The 22,169-nt window shown below is 45.5% G+C and overlaps 2 protein-coding genes across 3 annotated transcripts in view; both read right to left on the reverse strand.

Moving 5' to 3' along the window:
• Positions 1-1,458, reverse strand: part of PRKAR2A (protein kinase cAMP-dependent type II regulatory subunit alpha) — a 105,452-nt gene extending 103,994 nt beyond the window's left edge. The window contains exon 1 of the mRNA XM_081805615.1: positions 915-1,458. Coding sequence (XP_081661741.1) covers positions 915-1,167 — 253 coding nt within the window. The 5' untranslated portion in view covers positions 1,168-1,458. The remainder of the gene's footprint in view (positions 1-914) is intronic.
• A 5,270-nt stretch (positions 1,459-6,728) lies between these two features.
• Positions 6,729-22,169, reverse strand: part of SLC25A20 (solute carrier family 25 member 20) — a 29,238-nt gene continuing 13,797 nt past the window's right edge. The window contains exons 4-9 of one of the 2 annotated variants that reach the window (XM_006732984.3): positions 21,935-22,025; positions 10,090-10,207; positions 9,302-9,374; positions 8,823-8,932; positions 8,205-8,329; positions 6,729-7,574 (exon numbers count right to left, since the gene is read on the reverse strand). In XM_006732984.3, coding sequence (XP_006733047.1) covers positions 7,512-7,574; positions 8,205-8,329; positions 8,823-8,932; positions 9,302-9,374; positions 10,090-10,207; positions 21,935-22,025 — 580 coding nt within the window. In that variant the 3' untranslated portion in view covers positions 6,729-7,511. Of the gene's footprint in view, positions 7,575-8,204; positions 8,347-8,822; positions 8,933-9,301; positions 9,375-10,089; positions 10,208-21,934; positions 22,026-22,169 lie in introns of both variants that reach the window. The other variant, XM_081817174.1, reaches the window with a different exon arrangement.

The raw sequence follows: 22,169 nt of genomic DNA on the forward strand, positions 1-22,169 counted from the left end.
TGTTTTCATTGTTTTGTTAAATTTTGGCGGCTCAAAGTAGGATAATTCTATTGTTAAACTGACAAAGCCTATGTTGAAGCAACCAAGGAAAATGGAGTTTTTTGACAACTTTGCCTAAATCAGATATAGAAAGCGTTCCTTGTCTTTTTTTCCTGCACCCTATATGCTAAACAAGATAGTAACTGTTTATCCTCACCAATCGCTTGATCCAATTGTTTTAGCGAAGTCGAAATATATATTACATATATTTCAAGAAATATTTTAAGAAATTTCAAGAAATACTAAGAATATTTTAAGAAATCCACGTCCAGTTATGCAGAGGTGAAATGACCTGACTGGGATCTGCTTTAAAATACTTGAGCAAAGAAAAAAAAGTAGAGATGAAACATTTGTGACAGATATTTAAACTGTTGAATGTAGATGATGACATATAGGGGTTCATTTCACCTCTTCTCTCTCTACTTTTGCCTATGCTTAAAGTTTTCACCATAACTTTTCACAAAATGAATGATTTCCAAACAAAGTTACCGTCCTGGTTATTAAAGACGAGTCGGTGGATGTGAGCCTCCTTGTCTTCGGAACCAAACCGGGCGAAGGGTCCCCCAGCAGAGGCGAGGCCGACGTGGGCTCCGCGCCACCACGCGGGCCGAAGGCGCGCACGTTTTCTCCCAGGCTGAATGTGACAACTCACTCGGTGCGCTCCAGGGCTCGGAGGACCGCCGAGCTCAGCCGGGAAGTGGCGCACGCGGGGCTCACGCCCGCGGCTCGGGGAACCCCGACAAACTCCGCTCGAGAGCTCCAAGGTCCCGGCCCAGTGTGGTCGGCCCCCGCAACCCCTCTAGACCGCCGCTGGAGACCCCTGTACCGCCACCTCCGTCCCCCCACCGCGAACGTCGGCCCAGCCCGCCGCCTACCATCCAGGTCCTCGTCGTCCTCCGACTCGGTGTCCGCCTTCGCGTCGGCGACCAGGCCAGGGCAGGGCTCCAGACCCTGGGAGCCGGAAGGAGGGGCGGCGGGCGGGCTGGCGGGTTGCGAGCGGGCCTCGCGCAGGCGGGTGAAGTAGTCCACCGCGAAGTCGACGAGGTCGGGCGGCTTGTGCCGCAGCACCTCCACCGTGTAGCCCTGCAGCAGCTCCGTGAGCCCGGGCGGGATCTGGATGTGGCTCATGCCGGCGGCGGCCGCGAGGACAGGCGGGTCCGGGCCGCCGGCGGCCACTACCTCCGCGCCCCCTTACGCCGGCCTCTCGTCCGGCGCCCGCGAGGTCTCCTCCCGCGCGACCCGGCTCTGGCCTTCCTCGCGCGGCGCCGCCCTTCGGCCGGGTGTGCGTTTCCAGGCCGTACGACCCTAAGCTACTACGGCCGGCCTGCTGCCGCCTCCGCTGTCACTGGGCAGCCGCCGCCGCCGCTGCCGCGGGGACCGACGAGCGGGCAGGCGGGACGGGCGGGGCAGGAGCCCGGGTTGTGACGCACGCGGCCGCGGGCGTGCGCGCCCCCGCCGACCGCCGGCCCCCAGTGCGCGTGCGCCTCTGGGCAGCCCGCCGGTTCCGTGCAGTCCCGCGTCGAGTCGCGGGAATGAGAGATCTGCCGGCCTAAGGGAGTCGTCAGTGCTTCCCACCTAGTCCTGAAGACCTTTCACATATTGTTTCAACATTCACTAAGAGCCTCCTGTTTGCCAGCACTTGGTAGGCTCCAGGGACACAGCCTAGAGCCAGATAGCCAGACGCCTGGCACACACATTACAACCTCAGTGTGGTTCCGGCTGTCGTGGAGAGCAAGAGGGCCCACTTTAGGGGGTGACATTCAGGCTGACTCCGAGGCCTGGACAGGATCCGACTACAGGAAAATCTTGAGGAAAGCTATCTGAACATAGAGGACAGCAAGAGCAAAGGGCTGGTAAAAAGTCAGGACCACCCTGGTCCCGGGGTGGAATGGTGGCATGACGATAGGACCTTCAGAAGTCTGGCAGGAGGTCTGTGATATGTCAAACGGGAAAGGCGTGGTAGATGGTAGGAGTTTCAGTGATATAGTAATTTGGGAGCCACAGGCAGAAAAATAAGCCTGGAAGAGTCACTAGGCCAAACATGTACCCTGAGAAACTGGAATAAGGCGCAGAGCAGGAACTACCTCTGGGTCTCTTCCTCCTCTTGAGCACTCCCACCAGGATTCTGCAGGCCTCTTCTCCCACACTCCACCCTGGGCCCACACCGTTTGGTGGTGTTGAGCAGACCACAAGGCACTGTTACCTTTGCCCCTAGGGAGGGAGCATAGGTGAACTGGAGAGGCTAGGCTATTTCTCAAGTTGCCCCCTTCCCCCACACCAGATCGAAGGGAATAGAAAAAGGTGATTGTCCTGGGTCACAGTGCTGAAGAAAGTCCCAGTGGGCATAGGACAGAATCCTGCCTCTCCTTGCTGGGCCCAGACAGAAAGTGATGACCTTTAGGCTTGGGAACCTCCAAGGCATTTGGGATGGTTAAGCTCCACCTGGTAATTACCCAGTATTAATTAAAATAAGCACTAACACCTCTCATATTGGCTTGGCACACACCCAGGAGTTCAGTGCTGCTGGAAACTGAGTTTCTGGAAACAGGAGCAACCGATCCCCGCTGGTACAGAAGCCATCCACGCTCTAGGCCAGGCGAGCCTATGATTCCAAACACCAGTGTCTCCCTGGACAAGTTCCTTGACCCCCCCAGGGGAGTCTTGCACAATTTACTTTGTGAGAGCAGGGATAGTGTCCAATTTGTTTCCTGTCAGTTCCTTGCTACACACTGTTGGAGAAGGTTTACTGAATGAATTAATGAATGAATGAATGCTTCCGTGTAGCAAGTGGAGTCAGTGAAACTGCTCTCCCGACCCCTGTCTCAGGATCCTTTTCTTTAAAGTGTGTTTCTGATCTCAGCCTATGAACACTTCACTAAGGATGGGCAGTAAGAAGCTAATGGGACAGGGTTCATCTGCTCTTGAGTAGACCAACCCTTCCAAGTTTTCCAGGAATCAGACCATACCCAGAAAACCTGGGTGTCACTCCCACTGCACCCACCACACCTGGGGATCTGCCTGCTTCAAACAATCCTACAACCAATCCTTTGGAAGGGCAAATTCACAACTCCACTCCCTTGCTTGCTCATTCTTCAGGTTTTATATGTTTTAAAGAGGGACAGGCGCCCGTATGGTTAGGACTCTCACCTCAATTACAAAATAAGATAGAGGAAGGCTACTCTAGGGCTGATGACAGAGCTGGGTGGGGGCAGGTTCTCCCAGTCACTCCAAGAAACCTCCATCAGCCTCTGCCAGGAGTAGACTGGTTTGCTGTCAATTGCCCCAAGGCTTAACCATCCATCCATCCAGCAAACACGACATTCAAAGAGCATCTTTGGACCTGGAGGGAATGAGGGCCACAGAAAGCAGGAACCCCATAGCTGTTCCTTACCTGTCTCCACAGACCACCATGAGAGTAAGGACGGACAGCCAGCCTCCAGGCCCTACGTGGCTCCCCTCCCTAGCACCTGGTCCAAGAGCAGGGATCCATCTCTGCCCCTTCTGGGAAGCCCTTCTGTTGCAAATGGAGTCCCAAGGGCCGTCCATGAATGCCCAGTTGAGCTGGCCAAAGGAGAGTGCCTTAGAGCAAGAGAGAATACCAGGGCCCTGAATCCCTCATCTTCTACCCTTACCCTCCTAGGAGGTGCCTTCATTCAAGCCTGTCCAGCTCTACCACTAGAGGTTACCGTGGCAACCAAACCCACAGGCAGCAGGTAACTGGGAAACAGCTGCCAACAGTAAGTGATGGTGGGGAAAAAGGCAAAAACAGAGACTGTAGTAGAGAAGAGGAGGCCCCAGAGCACTGACAGGTGCTCAGCTCCAAGCGCCAATCCTAGGAGTCACTACCCAGCAGGCAGTCAAATCTTACACAGACTGCCACACCACCAACCACGGGCAGACGTGAACACAATGGGGCCAGTTCTCAGAGATGTTTACAACTATGGATCACAGTAACACAGGTGGGGCACATGTTTAGCCCAACAGCAGTGGGTCTGGTGAAAATGAACATGGGTAGAATACCAACTACTATTTCCAAAAAAACAGTGGATTTCATGTACTCTCGATAGGCTTATTATTTTAAAGGGTTTTTTTCTCTTTCCAGGAAGAAGGAAAACACCCGAACTCCCCAGACTCCTCTGGAAGCCTGCTCTTGGCCCAGACCTCCCAGTTTATACGCCTTCTGCCCTGTGATACCCTCTGCCTACTGGGGGTGGGGGAGTGGACTCAGCCCAAGCAGCAACACCTCCCTCTTCTCTGCCCAAAGGGGATCTCTGAGCCACTCCAGTCCCCTACCTGTCTCCTGGAACCTGTTGGTCATCTGGCCACCCCTGCATCTCAGCCCCTCTGGTCCAGTCTTCCAGGTCATTTAGTTATCCACCCCCCTCAGTTCTGTTTTGCCTTAGAAGTGTTTATGAGCCTCTTGGACAGCAAGGCTTGGGGAAGTGGGCTATGTTTTCTCTGTCATCACCCAAGCTGTCCTTCAGCCTCTATAATGCCTCCCTCATGTGGCTACTGCCTTTGGTCCGGGAAGTCTGCTCTATTTTAACAAGCATCCATGCCCCAGGGAGCAGTTACTTCCCAGGCCACCTGTGAGCCATCCCCTCCTCAGGACACTGTATCCCAAGAAAGTGTCAGTTTCTGCAGCGGACCTTGGGTCTGCCTCGGAGATCCTCAAGGCAAGGACAGAACCTGGGAAGCAAGGGAGAGCCTGGCTGGAGAGCCACAGGCCTATATGCTCACCAGAGCAGAGAAAGCAGAAAAGAGAGCCCTCAGGGAACGCCTGGCCCTGGGGCTTTCCCATTGCCTATTGGGACTGTGCTACCTGTGGCCTGACTGACAGGCCAGTGGCTGGGCTTTGACCCTGTAGTACAGACAGGCCTCCTGGAGCTTGGGTCAAGCAGCCCCAGGACAGCCTCTGATAGCATCACAAGCCTTTCTTCAGGCCTGTGGACACCCAGACATCACTCTATTACCTGCACTCTATTATCAATCTGCCAATGATCTTGGCAGATCAGCTTACCCTGTCTGAGCCTTGGCTTCCACATCTGAAAGTGGGGGTAAAAATCCCTACCCACTAAACATTGAGTGACATGGGGATAAAGAAATAAGAATGAACCCATGGGAAGGTTAGAAAGGGCATAGGGGGTTCCAGCCTCAAAAGAACTGTAGGGAAAGAACTGTGGGTGGAGATGGTATGACCTTACAGCAGAAATGGCACTACTGTTGCTTCTAACAGGCTTGTTGCAACATCCCACTGTCTGCCCCTCACCTTTGACCCAGTTATACTCTTCTTTGTGCCTGGGTGAGGCTGTTATCACTGGCTGGTTGTTTTAACACCTGCTGTCTGGCTTCTCTACTTAATGATGTCTGTGACAGAGAAATTGCTGAGGAGGGCCCCAGTCTTTCCCCCACCCTTACCCCCATCAGGGACAGAAGAGATATATCAGGAACAGGTGGCATTTCAAAGTGCATCATAAAAAGGAAGTGCCAGCCAGGAGGGAGTTACTCACCATCTGCTCTGCTCTCTTCACAAATAATGTCTCCTGGGGCTTCCCTATTTGACTTAACACCTATTGAACAACCAAAGGAGTAGAAGAATCTACCACCACTAACAACAAGGAACCAAAACTTTCCATTTTAAAATGGAAGTTGTTTCAAAGGGCAAATTATCCAGAAGCACAGACTGTAAAAGTGATCCTGAGCCATGGGAATGGCTGTCATTTGGCTGGAATGCAAATGCACTCACAGGGGCTTCCAGGCAAAGGCTGAGGTTGCAGGATTATCTCAAGGACAGGGTGCTGCCAAGAAGAGCTTTGAAACACATATGTGGCCTTCTCCAAACCAGTGAGAGATTAAATAAAGACATCCTGCAGCATGAGGGGGCAGGCAGAACACTGAATTAATCTTCCTAGGCAGAGGGCACACAATTTTCATCTCTAAACAATGTTTTTTGTTTTTACTTGACTATAATTCCTTTCTGGTCATCCAAAAATATCTTCCCAGGAATAAAGTATCCTTCCTTAAACCCCCAAATGTTCAGCTTCCTGCCGGGCTGGCCACGCCCACTCCCAGATGGGGGTGGGTCCCTGTCCCTTCACCCCCTTATGCAGAGTGATGGCGCTAAAGCCAAAGTCCAAGAGTCTCTGTGCAGTTGCAGCAAGGTGGGACGTACCAGCAGAACTCTGTGACTGCCAGATGGGACAATGCCAGAGAAGCCCAGCTCCAGCCACCAGACAAGGACAAATTAACTTGTCTCCCTCACCTCCTCTGGATGTACCTGGGCATCATGAATAGCCTAATTAGCAAAGCCTGGCTGGTGACATCAGATCACAGTGACCCCCAAACTCATATGATAAGTCAGGATTGCTTTTGGCTTTTAGAACAATCATCTCTGTTAGCTCAGGGCAGAGAGGTGAAAGAGTGAAGGGAAGGGTGCAGGCTTATACTGAGGACTATGGGAACAGTTAGCAATCAAGCCCCCCCACCCCACCCCATTTCCCTTCCCCATCAGGCAGTTGCTTCTAGGACAGTCAGGGAAGGCTGGACTAGCCAAAACTTCCTCCTCTTTCTCCTGCTGAAGCCCCTGCCTGAAGCCACCAAAGAAGGATACCAGATCCCTGACAGCCTCCACCAAGGCCACAGGCTGCCTGCTGAAATGACCCAGAATCAAAATAATTTCACACAATGCAAAAATTAGAAACAATATTTATTGTTTCCTGTTAAAATAGGGCGCTCTCATGAGAAAAGAGTGTGTGAAAAGAGCCTTTCCTACACCCCAGGCTTTGTCACTTATCTCAGCAGGCTAGGACTGTTAATTCAAAACCCTTCTTGCTGTGTAGGAGGGAAAGCTCTCCATCTACTCCTGGGAAATTAGGCTACTGTAGTTTTAGTTTTGATTGCTTGTATGCATTTAAAAAGAAAAATCAACCTGACTGTTAACAGGCTATCTGTCCCTAGGCACATTTGCTCAGTCCACCCGGACAGAGAGATGTGGACCTGAAGTCCACATCCCCATGTGCAGGCCAGGATTAAGTGATACCCTGGAAATCTGGTGGGTAGGGATCGAAGAAAACACCAGCTCTTGTTCAGCTGGTTGAAAACATGCATCATGTCTCCAGTGAGAAGCTGAAATTCCCTCTTTCTCGAGTAGTATTTTGGGTGTAGTAGGGCCTGTAGTCAACCAGTAGATAGCTCTCTGACCATAGGTGGTATCTGGTCTAGAAGCTACTTACTCCACCTCCAAATCCTCTTGAGATCCCTTAAATTGACATGAGTAAATTCAAGTTTCAAAATGGCACACCAAGTTATACCAGGTAGAAGATGTCATTAAGGCAATGGTCTCAACAAGTCCATGTACAGAGCTCTGATCCCACCATTCCCCTCCCTTTGCCTTTTAGGACTGCCTAGTCCTGCCCACCGCTCCTCCTTCGTGATAGCCTCCACAATCCAGAAGCCTTGAGCAGCCTTCAGCCTCACAAGTTGGGGGTGGCCCAATTAAGGAACTTCATGGCAACTTCAAAGCCAAGGAAACAGGCCTGAGAAGGGGTTAGAAGGAAGAAAAAAGCTAGCAGGAGTTGTGACTATCACAGAGACCCCAGCACCATGCTTGGCTGACCCTGTCAGGATTAGAACCCTTCCCTAACTTCATCAGAACCTCTCCCCAACTTCATTCCCACCCCAGGTCAGGGAATCAAGCTGTGCTTTGGTATTCCTGAGAGGGGAAGAAAATCCATGTCTCACAACTATCCATTTCTGATGACCTAGTCAGGAGATCAAAGCCCCACCTCTCATGGGGCCCCTGGGTGGCTCAGATGGTTGAGCGTCTGCCTTGGGCTCGGGTTGTGATCTCCAAATCCTGGGAGCAAGGCGTCTGCTTCTCCCTCTCCCTCTGCCTCTCCCCCTACTTGTGCTTTCTCGCTCTCTCTCAAATGAATAAATAAAATCTTAAAAAAAAAAAAAAAGCCCCTCCCCTCAAAGAATCCCAAAGACATCCCCTCCTGAAGCTTCAGGAAAAGAAGCAAATCAGGAGGCTCTGGCCAAGGGTGGGATTTGGGGAAAACTGAACCCCCAATCCAATCCTAGGAATAAGCAAAAGTCAGCCCACCTAGACCTTGGAACCTGCTCTAAGCCCTGAAGGGAAAGCCTAGTCCCTGTCTTCCACTCACCGCATTGGCTGGAAAGGCTCGGATCATCACCGCATTGAACCCCTTATACAAGGATGTGACTCCTTCATTCTGGATCAGCTCTCTCAGTACATCTCTGAAACCATTAGAATATTTTCCAGGAGGTGCTGCGGGTGGAATCCAACTGTTAAGGCTTTAGGAAGCTTCCTGACCTGCCTATGGTGTCCCACATGGAGACAATTTTATAGTCAAGTCTTCCTGCAGGGTCACTGCATCAGGAAGAGGACACCCTCCAGGTCATCTGAGACCAGTTCACAGACAACACAGTTCACCACCTTGGGACAAACAGACACAATGTCTGGATTACTGATGCTGAGGGAGTGGAGAGGAAGAATGAAGAATATAATAGTCCTTCTGCTCATGAGAAGGCAGCAGAGTTGATTTGACTGCTTATCTCACTTATTTTGTGTTTTGGCCAACAGGAAATGAACGAGTCTAGGGTTCCTAGAACACAAATGACTGCAAGGGAAAATGGTCAGACAGATGCTGGGTGCTGCTGTGGATAGTGAGTATCTCTAGGGCCCTAAGAGCTCTGCATCCCATGGGCAGCCAGTTCTGGTACCCACTCCACCCACATCTACCCCACTACCCTCCACTAACCAGTCTGGAAGCGGGACTTGAGCACGTCCGGGGGGATTGCCACAGCCCAGTTGAAGATCCCTGCGATGCCCCCAGCCACCAGGATCCGAGGCACACTGAGCTCACTGACACTGCACAATACCAAGCACAGCCCCAGTCAGACAAAGGCTGTGAGCGAGGCATTCAGACCATCCCTCCCTCAGCAGATGGGGCAGTTAGAGAGAGGGAGAAACTGGCCAGAGGGAGGAGGTCCAAGGCCAGGGCTCCTGTGACATGGCAGCCGCCACTCCTTGGAGGGGGTTTCATGAACTTGTTTCATATACTTGCTCCAACAGGCGAGGTACAGAGTAAGCAGTGTCAGCTGGGTTTCAGCAGCAAGGAGAGCAAAGTGGACACGGAGCCAGAAGCAAGCCCCACTCTACCTTCAGACCCACTCACAGTAAAGGGCAACCAACCCATGACCGAGCAAAGTGTCCTCTGAGTTCTTCTAGTCTCCTTACCTCTTTCCCTCTGGTGTGAGGATATTTTTCAGCCACTCATATGTCATGAAATACATCCCGCTGGCTGGAACATCTGTTAGGGGCAAGAAAGAAGCGAATTAAATGATACAAAATCCTCATGGCTTTCTAGAACTTAGAAGAGCCACACTTGGACTGGCCCTTTCCAGGTTTCCTGGGAAGTTCCTCAGCAGCACCTCCTATGTGCAGTAATCACTTTGCAGTAATTAGATGCTGCTTTGGGGCAAGCACTGGTAAGAGTGAGCACAAACACACATGACATCATTTCACCTTCAAAGTCCCCTCTGAGTGGTCCCCATGGACACACCCACTCCAAGTTACAACTACAGCTAGCCTCTGGCCTTCCTCCAAGCTGCCATGTCAGGACAGGGGTGAGGCTATGTCTGCCTCTCCTACTGCCACCCCAGCAGGACGTGCCTCTCGAAACCAGGGAGGGCCCCACTGTCCTTAGTCACTCTTCCCCCCCACTCATCCCTCCAGCCACGATTTCTATCTACTTGCCACTCCCCTGTAACTGCCACAATAGTGACTTGCATCCTTGAGGGCCAGCCTGCCAGAAGGATAGAGGTCCTCCCATCCTCATTGGTGTCCATGCTGGCCAGGGGTGAGACTGCCTAAAAAAACAGGACATACCATGCCAGCCTTGTCAGAAGTGTAGCTTGTATAGTGCCAAGGCTAATCTGGGGATCCAGGTAAGACCCTCAGTGGGAAATCCACCTCAGATGAGCCCCCCCACAAGGTGACCTCAGGTGGAGAACCTAAAAGGTTACCTCGCATGAGGGTGAGCACTGTCCCTTTGTAGATGCCTCGGATCCCAGATTCCTGGTATAGCTTCTTTGCACAGTCCAAGGCCCCATGGTACTTGGTTTCTCCTGAAGAAGCCTGAATCTGAGAGGGAGGGAAAAAGTCATCAAGTCAGTAGCAGCAACATCAAAGTCAACAGACTCAGCAGGTTACAGAAGATTACAAGGTGAGTGTGGGAGTGGTCATTAGGCATTAGACCAATGAAAGACTTCACTGTCAAACTGGTAGTTATTTGGAACATAGAATATTGGTGGAAATCATTAGGAAATAAGGTTAAATGAAAATATCACAAAGTATGCACACACTGACAAGAAAAAAGTCAACAGAGGAGTTGGAAAATAAGTGGAGGAACTCTCTCAAATACAAGAGCATTCCCAGTAAATCTAGTTGGAAGGTCATTCACTCATTCCTTCAACAAATATCCACTGAGCACCAAATCCATTCCAAGCTTTCACTGATCATGAAGCTCGGTTAAGGAAAAGTGAGCAGGAAATGGCTGTTCAGAGCTCTAAGTGCCAGGATAGAGGTCCTCTACAGAGCCAGGGGAGGGCCAAGGAGAAGCCCCCATACCAGTTTCAGGGACCCAGGGCCTAAGAGACAAGAGCTTGAGTAAGGCAGGCAGGGGTAATCCCAGAAAAGATCTGAGAGAAAGAACCCCATGCAAGATCCACATCGAGTACAGAGCGAAGAGGAATCATAACACACAGAGGCATCAACCAAAGAATAATTAAAGCTGGAGAGTTAAGCTTTAACAGTCCCAAGGAGAAACATGAAATAAATATATAAGTCCAACAATTTTCTTACATACTACCAACAAAAATTTGAAAATTATGGGAAAGAATCCTATTCTAAATAGCAATAAAATACATGTGCATCAAGCAGTAATTGGATTTGCATAAATAAAGCTCTAAAGCACCTCCAGGGGAGATAAAAAAAAGAGATGAATAAAAAGAGTCATCATGCTGGTTAGGAAAGATTTCATTGGAAAGACATCAATTTTTCTAAAAATAATAAATTTAAGACAATGTCAATCAAGTAATAATGGCTTTTTAAAATATAACTTCCCCAAATGACCTGGGCACATGTAAACCTGGTATGTCTGAAGAATAGCAAGGAGACCCACATGACCAGAGGACACTGGAGCTGACTCACAGTGACATGGGGGGCCAAAGAGGATTGGTATGGAATTGACATGTTATTATCAGAATCTTCTGTTACATGGTGAAGGTGACCTGGAGCAATGTGGATGCAAATGGAGGGACAAGAAGGGACAGACTTGGGATATGTTGAAAGCAAGCTTAGCTGTTCAACAGATGGGATATATACAGTGAGAGAGAGAGAGAGAGGAATCTAGGATGACTCCTGTGCTTTAGAGCTGAACAACTAGAAGGAGGGTGTTGCCACCAACTGAGATGCAGAAGGCTGTACGTGGAGCAGTTATTGGGGAAGACCAGGAGTTCATTTTTGCACATGGTGACACTGAGGTGCCTATTAGCATCCAAATGGAAATGTTGGATGAACTAGTCTGGAGTTCAGGAAAAGCCTGAATTAGAAATATAACTTCTTCCTGCTAACGTGCAACAAAAAACCCCAGGTGTTTGTTTATTTATTTATTTATTTATTTATTTATTTATTTATTTATTTTTGGTGCAAAAAAGGGAGTTGTTTTTTTTTTTTTTAAAGATTTTTATTTATTTATTTGACAGAGAGAGACACAGCGAGAGAGGGAACACAAGCAGGGGGAGTGGGAGAGGGAGAAGCAGGCTTCCCGCGGAGCAGGGAGCCCGATGCGGGGCTCGATCCCAGAACCCTGGGATCATGACCTGACCTGAAGGCAGACGCTTAATGACTGAGCCACCCAGGCGCCCCTGCAAAAAAGGGAGTTTTATTAAAGCATGGGGACAGGACCTGTGGGCAGAAAGAGCTGCAAAAAACCCTAGACGTTATTTTTAAAGCAAACATGAGAAGACTCTGGAAGTTTGGAGAAAAAGAGAGACTGGCTAGGGGACTTTGAACTTGAGGAATGACATGTGGTGAGTTCCTTGGATTTTCTTTCTGATATATCTCAGACCTGGAGCTGAGGAAACTGGCAATCCAGGAACGCCAACAAGCATAGACCAGAAAGAAGGCCCAACAAAAGCCTGTGTTCTCTAGACAAAGGACCAAGAAAGGGACAGCTTAGAAAGATAAAAAATTTTTAGACAATAGGGGCGCCTGGGTGGCTCAGATGGTTAAGCAGCTGCCTTCAGCTTGGGTCATGATCCCAGGGTCCTGGGATCGAGCCCCGTGTCGGGCTCCTGGCTCAGCAGGGAGCCTGCTTCTCCCTCTCCCTCTGCCTCTCTCCCTGCTCATGCTCTCTCTCTCTGTATCTCTGTGTCTCAAATGAATAAATAAAATCTTTTAAAAAATAAATAAAATAAAAAATTTTTAGACAATAAACACTCTACTCCAGCCATACACCATAAAAACAAAAACAAAACAAAACTGGGGCCTCACTCCCATCCACACCAGCAAACACCAAGTGGGGAGCTTAGACTTCCACCCTTGCAGACTCTAATAAGGCACCCAACATGCTGCCAGGGTGGAGTAAGAGAAGGCCAGGTAGGGAACTAGGACTTTCATCCCTGACAGCTGGTAACCAGCACCCTCCTATCCTATGGGGTCAGTGGAGACGCCAGAACCCCCACACCCACCCAGCTGTAAAAAGAAGTGCCCCACCCTGAGGTGCCAACAGGGGCCAAGTAGGAAACCTAGACTTCTATCTCCACCTAGCAGTAACAAGGCAGCATCCTTCCCTTTCCTGCTGGAAGAGTCAGAAAAAGCCAGCTAAATTAGAAAGTTTAAATAAGATCCACAGTCTCAATATAATATGCAAATAACCAGGTTTTGATTGAAAAATCTCTCATCATACCCCAAACCAGGTAGATCTCAAAGTGAAAGGAAAAAGACAGGCAACAGATGACAACACAAAGATAACAGAGACATTATTATTATCTGACAAAGATTTGTTTTGTTCTCTTTGTATTTCTGTTTATCTGACAAAGATTTTAAAGCAGCCATGGCAAAAATCCTTCAATAAGTAATTATAAGTATGCTTGAAACAGATGAAAATATAGAAAGCCACAGCAAAGAAGTAAAGTCTTAGCCGGAAATAGAAGATGTAAGGAAGAACCAAATGGAAACCATATAATTGAAAAATACAACTGGGAAGAGGAAAGGAAAGGAGAAAAGAAAAATATAACCAAAATAAAAAGCTCAATGGATGGCCCACTCAAGAGCAGAACAGAGGGGCGCCTGGGTGGTTCAGTCGGTTAAGCGTATGCCTTCTGCTCGGGTCATGGTCCCACAGTCCTGGGATCGAGCCCTGCATCGGGCTCCCTGCTAAGCAGGGAGCCTGCTTCTCCCTCTCCCTCTGCCCCTACCCCCTACCCCCCCACCCCCCAACTCATTCTCTCCCTCTTTCTCTCTGAAATAAATAAAATCTTAAAAAAAAAAAAAAAGAGCAGAACAGAGGCAAGAGAGGAAAAAAAATCGCTGGAAGACACAACAATGGAAAATACCCAATCTGAACAGGAAGAAAACAGACTGAAACAGATTGAACAGAACCTCAAGACCTGTGTGACTATAACAAAAAATCTAGTATTTGTGGCCTCAGGGTCCCAGAAGGAGAGGAGAAAAGAGGACAGGACTGAAAAGGTACTTGAAGAAATTACCGCCAAAAGCTTCCCAAAACTTTTCCAATGTGGCAAAACATAAACACATAGATTCAAGAAGCTGAGCAAATACTAAACAAAATAAACCCAAATAAATCCATGCAACGACACATCACAAATGAACTTCTGAAAACTAAAGAAAAAAAAAATTCTTGGGGTGCCTAGGTAGCTCAGTCAGTTAAGCATCTGATTTTTTATTTTGGCTCAGGTCATCTCAGGGTTGTGAGATAGAGCCCCGCATTAAGCCCCGCTTAAGATTCTCTCTCTCCGGGGCGCCTGGGTGGCTCAGTTGGTTAAGTGTTTGCCTTCAGCACAGGTCATGATCCCAGGGTCCTGGGATTGAGCCCCGCATCAGGCTTCCTGCTGAGCACTCTCTGCTTCTCCCTCTCCCTCTGCCGCTCCCCCTGCTTATGCTCTCTGTGTCAAATAAATAAATAAAAAATCTTAAAAAAAAAAAAAGATTCTCTCTCCCCCTCTGCCCCTCCTCCCTCTAAAGAAAGGAAAAAATCTTAAGAACGGCAAGAGGAAAATGACACCCTACTTAAACAATCAGAATGACAACAGAAACTAGGGATGATAGAAAGAAATGGCACAGTATCTTCCAGGTACTGAAAGAAAAGAATTGTCAACCCAGAATCCTATGTCTAGCAAAAATATACTTCAGAGGGCGCCTGGGTGGCTCAGTTGGTTGAGCGACTGCCTTCGGCTCAGGTCATGATCCTGGAGTCCCGGGATCGAGTCCCGCATCGGGCTCCCTGCTCGGCGGGGAGTCTGCTTCTCCCTCTGACCCTCCTCCCTCTCATGCTCTCTGTCTCTCATTCTCTCTCTCTCAAATAAATAAATAAATAAAATCTTTAAAAAAAAAAAAAAAAAAAATATATATACTTCAGAAATAAAAGGGAAATCAAGCATTCTTAGATGAAGAAAAACTAAGAATTAGTCGCCAAAAGAAGACCTACCCTGAAAGAATAGCTTCCCCCAAAAAGTAGTGAAAGGAAGTTCTCTACACAGAAAACAAACAATGAAAGAAGGAACCCTGAAACATCAGGGAAGGAAGCAAGAACACAGTAAGCAAAATTATGGGATGTTGCATAATGATAATATGAGGGACATTATACAGTGATAAAATGGTCAATCTACCAAGAAGACATAGTAATCCAAAATGTGTATGTAACAAACAAAAAAGCTACAAACTGGGGCACCTGGGTGGCTTAGCCATTAGGTGTCTGCCTTCGGCTCGGGTCATGATCCCTGGGTCCTGGAATCAAGCCCTGCATCGGGCTCCCTGCTCTGTGGGAAGCCTGCTTCTCTCTTTCCCATTCGCCCTGCTTGTGTTCCTTCTCTTGCTGTGTCTCTCTCTGTCAAATAAATAAAATCTTAAAAAAACAAAAAAAAGCTACAAACTATGTGCAACAAAACTGATAGAACTGAAAGGAGAAACAGACAAACCAACAATTATACTTGGAGATTTCAACCTCCTCTATCAACAAACTGGTAGAACACAAAGACTGAAAATCAGCAGAGATAGAGAAGAACTCAATATCATCAACCAACAAGATCTAACTGACATTTATAGAACACTCCACCAAATAACAGAAGAATACACCTTCCTTTCAAGTGCCCATGGAACACAGACCAAAATAGACCACGAGCATAAAACAAACCTCAAGAACTTTAAAAGATTTTAAATAATACAGAGTATGTCCTCTGATCACAATGGACTTAAACTAGAAATCAATAATCTCCAATATTTGGAAATTAAACAACACTCTTCTAAATAATTCAAAAAGGAAGTCTCAAAGGAAATTAGAAAACACACTGAACTGACTGGCAATTAATATATAAGTTAGAGGTGCCTGGTTAGCTCAGTCAGAAAAGCATGCAACTGCTGATCTTGCGGTTGTGAGTTTGAGCCCCACGTTGGGTATAGAGATTACTTAAATAAGTAAATAAATTTAACATATATATATATACATAAAAGTTTGTGAGACACAGCTAAAGCACTGCTGAGAGGAAAGCCATTAGCACTGACTGCATACATTAGAAAAGAGGAAAAGACTCAAACCAACCATCTAAACTCTCACCTCAAAAACTCTTCAAAAAGAAAAGCAAACTAAACCTTAAAAAGCAAAAGGAAGGAAATAATAAAGATATGAGCAGAAACCAATGAAATCGAAAATAGAAACACAGTTGAGAAAAATCAATCAAAGAGCTGCTTTCCTGAAAGGATCAAAAACATTAACAAACCTCTAGTGAGGCTGGCAAAAAAGAAAGAGAAGTCACAAATTGCTATACCAGGAATAAAATAGAAGATATCACCACAGACCCTGTAGACGTCAAAAGGATAATAAGGGAATACTACAAATACCTCTATACACACAAATCTGACAACATAGATGAAAAAACAAAAACAAACTACCACAATTTGCCCAACAAGAAGTAATTTGAATAGCCCTGTAACTATTAAGAAAATTGGATTCATAATTTTAAAACTCCTCCCCAAATCCCTAAGTCTAGTTTCATTATAAAATTCTATAAAATGTTTAAAGAATTAACACCAATTCTACACAATCTCTCTCAGAAAACAGAAGAGGGAACACTTCCTAATTCATTTTATGAAACTAGTATTATCCTGATACCAAAACCAGATAAAATAATACAGAAAAAATGACAGATTAATATCTTTCATGATTATAGATATAAAAATCTTTAACTAAACATAAGCAAATAGAATTCAGCAATATATAAAAAGAATTATATAACATGTCCAGGTTGGTAGGGTTATTCCAGCAATGCAAAGCTGATTCAATATTTGAAAATCAGCTGATGTAATCCACCATATTAACAGGTTAAAGAAGAAAAATCACATAATCACATCAATCAATGCAGAAAAGTATTTGACAAAAGTCAATATCCATTCATGATAAAATTCTCAGAAAAAGAGTAAAAGAAGGTAACTTCCTCAACTTGATAAAGAGCATCTACAAAAAAAAGTACATCTAACATATTTAATAATGAAATAGTGAATACTAAGACTGGGACCAAGGCAAAAATGTCCATTCTTGTCATTCTGACTCAACACAGTATTAGAAGTTCTAGCCAGTGAAAGAAGGAAATAAAAGTTAAACAGATCAGAAATGAGGAAATAAGACTGTCCCTATTTGCAAATGACATGACTCTCTACATAGGAAATCTCATTGATTTTATTAAAAAAAAAAAAATCCTAGAACTAACAAGGAATTCAGGAAGGTCACAGGACATAAGATTAACATACAAAAATCAACTGTATTTCTATAAACTAGCTATGAACATGTAGATAACAAAATTAAAATTACAGTACCATTCACAATGCAATTTTTCAAAGTCAAAAAAGAGAAAAGACTTAGGGACTAAGATAAGAAAACACGTACAGGACTTATAAGCTGAAAACTACACAGTGCTGATGAAAGAAATTTAAAGTTCTAAATAAATGGAGAGATACACTATGTCCATGGATTGGAAGACTCAAAATAATAAGTGTCAATTCCATCCAAAATGACCTATAGATTTAACACAAATCTTAGCAAGATTTTTCTCAATTTTCTTTTTTTAAGATTTTATTTATTTATTTGAGAGAGAGAGAGAGTGAGCGAGAGAGATAGCACAAGCCAGGGGGTAGAGGCAGAGGGAGAAGCAGACTCCCTGCTGAGGAGGGAGCCCGATGTGGAGCTCAATCCCAGGACCTTGGGACCATGACCCAAGCTGAAGGCAGACGCTTAACCGACTGACCCACCCAGGCACCCCTTAATTTTCTAAATTATCCTAAAATTTATATGGAAATACAAACGAATTAGAATAGCTAGAACAAGTTTGTTTTTTTGGTTTTTTTTAAAGAATAAAGTCGGAGGGATCAGTCTACTCAATTTCAGGACTTAGTATATGCCTATATTAATCAAGACTGTAGTATTAGTGGAGGGATAAACACAGAGATCAATGAAAGAAAAAAGTAGATCCACAAATATGCCCAACTGATTTTTTTCCTTTTTTTTTTTAAGATTTTATTTATTTATTTGACAGAGAGAGACAAGGCGAGAGAGGGAACACAAGCAGGGGGAGCGGGAGAGGGAGAAGCAGGCTCCCCGCTGAGCAGGGAGCCTGATGCGGGGCTCGATCCCAGGACCCTGGGATCACGACCTGAGCCCAAGGCAGATGCTTAACGACTGAGCCACCCAGGCGCCCCTGCCCAACTGATTTTTTAAAAGATTTATTTATTTGAGGGAAAGAGCTTAAGTGGGGGAGGGGGGAGGGGAGAGGAAGAGAATCTCAAGCAGACTCTGTGCTGAGCAAAGAGCCCAATGGGCAGGGCTGCACAGGGCTTGATGTCACCACCCCGATATCACCACCTGAGCAGAAACCAAGAGTTGGGCGCTAAACCGGCTGAGCCACCCAGGTGCCCCTTAACAGAGTCTTTTGAGCAAACAATTTTAATTTGGGGGCACCTGGGCGGCTCAGCCGGTTAAGCATCTGACTTCAGCTCAGGTCATGATCTCAGGATCTTAGGATCCAGCCCTGCGTGGGGCTCCACACTCAGCGCAGAGTCTGCTTGGGATTCTCTCTCACTCTCCCTCTCCCTCTGTCCCTCCCCTTGCTCAAGCACACGCGCTCTCACTCTCTCTCTCAAATAAAACAAATATATAAAATCTTTAAAAAAAGAGACTCTGTTAAAAGGATGAAAAAAACTATAAACTGGGAGAAAATATTTGCAAACCATGTATATGTCAAACCACTAGTATCTAAAATAAAGCACTCTCTCAAAACACAACAATAAAAAAAAATCCAATTAGAAAATGGGCAAAAACATAAACAGACATTTCACCAAAGAGGATACAGATAGCAAATAAGCATCGAAAAGATGTCCAACATCTTCAGCTATTAGAGAAATACAAATTAAAATGAGATATCACTACACAACTATCAGGATGGCTAAAATTAAAAATAGTGATAGCACCAAATGTTGTTGAGGATGCAGAGAAACTGGACCACTCATACATTGCTGGCAGGAATATAAGATGGCATAGCTACTCTAAGAAACAGTTTGGCAGTTTCTTTAAAAACTAAACATGCAACTACCATATGACTCAACAAATTGTACTCAGGCATTTATCCCAGAGACACAAAAACTTATTTTCTTAGAAAAACTTCTGAACATGAATGTTTATACCATCTTCATTCTTAATAGTAAAAAACTGGAAACAACCCAGATGTCCTTCAATGGATGAAAAGTTAAACACACCATGGACTATTAAAGAGGAATGAACAATTCATACACGCAACAATCTAACAAATCTCCAGAAAATTATGTTGAGTTAAAAAAGCCAAACCAAGGGGCGCCTGAGTGGCTCAGTCGTTAAGTGTCTGCCTTCGGCTCAGGTCATGATCTCAGGGTCCTGGGATCCAGCCCCACATCGGGCTCCCTGCTCCGCGGGAAGCCTGCTTATCTCTCTCCCACTCCCCCTGCTTGTGTTTCCTCTCTCACGGTGTCTCTCTCTGTCAAATAAATAAATAAAATCTTAAAAAAAAAAAAAAAAGCCAAACCAAAAAACCTTACTTGGTAAGTTTATTGTAGTGTAATTCTATTTATATAACATTCTTGAAATTATAAAATTAGAGAAATGGCATACAGACTGGTCGTAGCTGGGGTAGTTAAGAACTGGAGTGAGAGAAGGGAAGTGGATGTGGCCATGGCATGATGGAAATGTTCTGTATCTTTACTGTATCAATATCAATATTTTGGTTGTAATATTATACCACAGTTTTACCAGATGTTACCTTTGTGGGAAAACTGGGTAAAGGGTACATGTGATCTCTCTGTATTATTATGATTTTTTCCTTTGTATTATTTTTTACAACTGCCCATAGATCTATAATTATCTCAAAATAAAAAGTTTAATTTAAAAAATACACAAAACTGGAATAAAGTTTGCACTGTTAAAAGCTCAAAAAATACACAAAATTAAATGACAAATTCAAACCATGAAACAGACTTGCCACATAATGATAAGTAATTAACAACCTTAATATGTCCAAAGCTTTTGTAAGTCAAAAAACAAATGCGCAAAGAACACAAACAGGCACTTCACAAAGGAAAAATACAAACAACGAATATTCATCAAAATAATTAACCTCACCACCACTTAAAAGCATGAAAATTTAAAATAATGCAACAATCAGACTGGCAGAGATCGTAAATTAGATGCTGCAGAGTTTGCTGGTAAGTGGTTGCTCTTCTATTACTGACTGGAATAGAAAGTGACAGGCCTTTATAGGCAGATCATTTGGTAATAGGTATTAAAATTTTTTTTTTTTTAGGGACGCCTGGGTGGCTCAGTCGTTAAACATCTGCCTTCAGCTCTGGTCATGATCCCAGGGTCCTGGGATCGAGTCCCGCATCGGGCTCCCTGCTCGGCGGGGAGCCTGCTTCTCCCTCTCCCTCTGCTGTTACCCCTGCTTGGCTCTCTCTCTCTCTCTGACAAATAAATAACTAAAATCTTTAAAACACACATACACTTTTTTCTTTAAAATATACACCTTTAGGGGCACCTGGGTGGCACAGGTAGTTAAGCGTCCAATTCTTGGTTTTGGCTCAGGTCGTGATCTCGGAGTCATGAGACTGAGCTCCATGTCAGGCTCCATGCTCAACATGGAGTCTGCCTGGAATTCTCTCTCCCTCTCCCTCTGTCCCTCCCACTCGTTCTCTCTCCCTAAAATAACTAAATAAATCTTTTTTAAAAAAGTATACACCTTTAAACATAATAATTTCAAGTCTGGATATTTACTCTAAGAAAATAATCAGGTACACATACAAAAACTTATTTACAAAGATCGTCACTATCATACATAATTTGTCATGCTCCCAGATAAGGGATTATCGGGTAAATGACAGCCATGTAATGAAATAATAGGCAGAACATGAAGCTTGAGAAAAATAACCACACAAAAAATTAGGATACATAAAATGAAAAAAGTGGGTTATAAAACTAATGCAGGGACGCCTGGGTGGCTCATTCGGTTAAGCGGCTGCCTTCGGCCCGGGTCATGATCCCAGGGTCCTTGCTGAGCAGGGAGCCTGCTTCTCCCTCTCTCTCCCTCTGCTTGTGCTCTCTCTGTCAAATAAATAAAATCTTTAAAAAAAAATAAAAAATAAAATAAAACTAATGCATTATATGACCCCAATTTGATTTCAAAAGTTAATATTTCTTAATATACGTGTTTACCAAAAAAATTAGAATTCAAAAAGAATGCATAACAGTGGTTACCTCAGTGGGATGGTATCATGGGTGAGAAATACATTTTTTTCTGTGCTTCTTTGCATTATCAAAATTTTCTAGCAAGAGTGGTGTGTTAAATCACTTTAGTCATTAGAAGAAAAAAGCAGTAATTTTTTTGTTGTTTTAAAAGGAGCCCTGGGGTGCCTGGGTGGCTCAGTCGGTTAAGCGGCTACCTTAGGCTCAGGTCATGATCCCAGGGTCCTGGGATTGAGCCCCGCATCAGGCTCCTTGCTCAGCGGAGAGCCTGCTTCTCCCTCTCCCTCTGCCTGCCTGCCTGCCACTCCCCCTGCTTGTGCTCTCTATCTCTCTGTGTGTCAAATAAATAAATAAAATCTTAAAAAAAAAAAAAAAAGGAGCCCTGTATGGTAAGGCAGGCAGCCAGTTCACGCCCTTGGCCTGTGAAAGAGCCGGGGACTCCAAGGGCACTGAGCCTTTGGGCAACTGGTACAGACATAAGATACAATGGGCCAAAGCAGCCTCCCTTCCACCTCTGAAGAGACATGACTCATCTTTCAGAGTTCCTGAAGTAGCTGTTAATAAGAGTGGATAAGTCTGGAATGACACGTCACAGGTGTGACATTTTGGTTGGTTTGTTATACTGTCCTGGTTCTCGATTCTACTATGACTGCTTCCATGTTCCTGAAAACCTTGAAACTGTTTTGCACACCTGACCTGAAGCCTTTATAAAGGGTGAAAGGACATAAACATCCACACAAAATTGCATACTGAATGGAAAAGGCTAGCCACCTCCCCCCAGATCACATCCCCCCCAGCCCAGATCCCATCCTTACCTGTAACAAGCACTTGATCCGTTCTCCAGGGGTCATAATTCCTGTGGTGAATACACCAGATAACATCCCAGCTGCAAATATTTGGGAGTAACTGTATTGAAAACAAAAACCAGAGGCAAGCACCTGTGACTAACCACCCAGGACAGAGGTGATCCCAGCAAAGAGGATGACTTTTTTTTTTTTTTTTTCTGTTCAAATCTCTTTTTTTTTTTTTTTGCCTTTTTTTTTTTATTCT

This window comes from Leptonychotes weddellii, chromosome 1 (genome assembly GCF_054177405.1).
Source record: "Leptonychotes weddellii isolate Sample4059 chromosome 1, ASM5417740v2, whole genome shotgun sequence".
Lineage (NCBI taxonomy): Eukaryota > Metazoa > Chordata > Mammalia > Carnivora > Phocidae > Leptonychotes > Leptonychotes weddellii.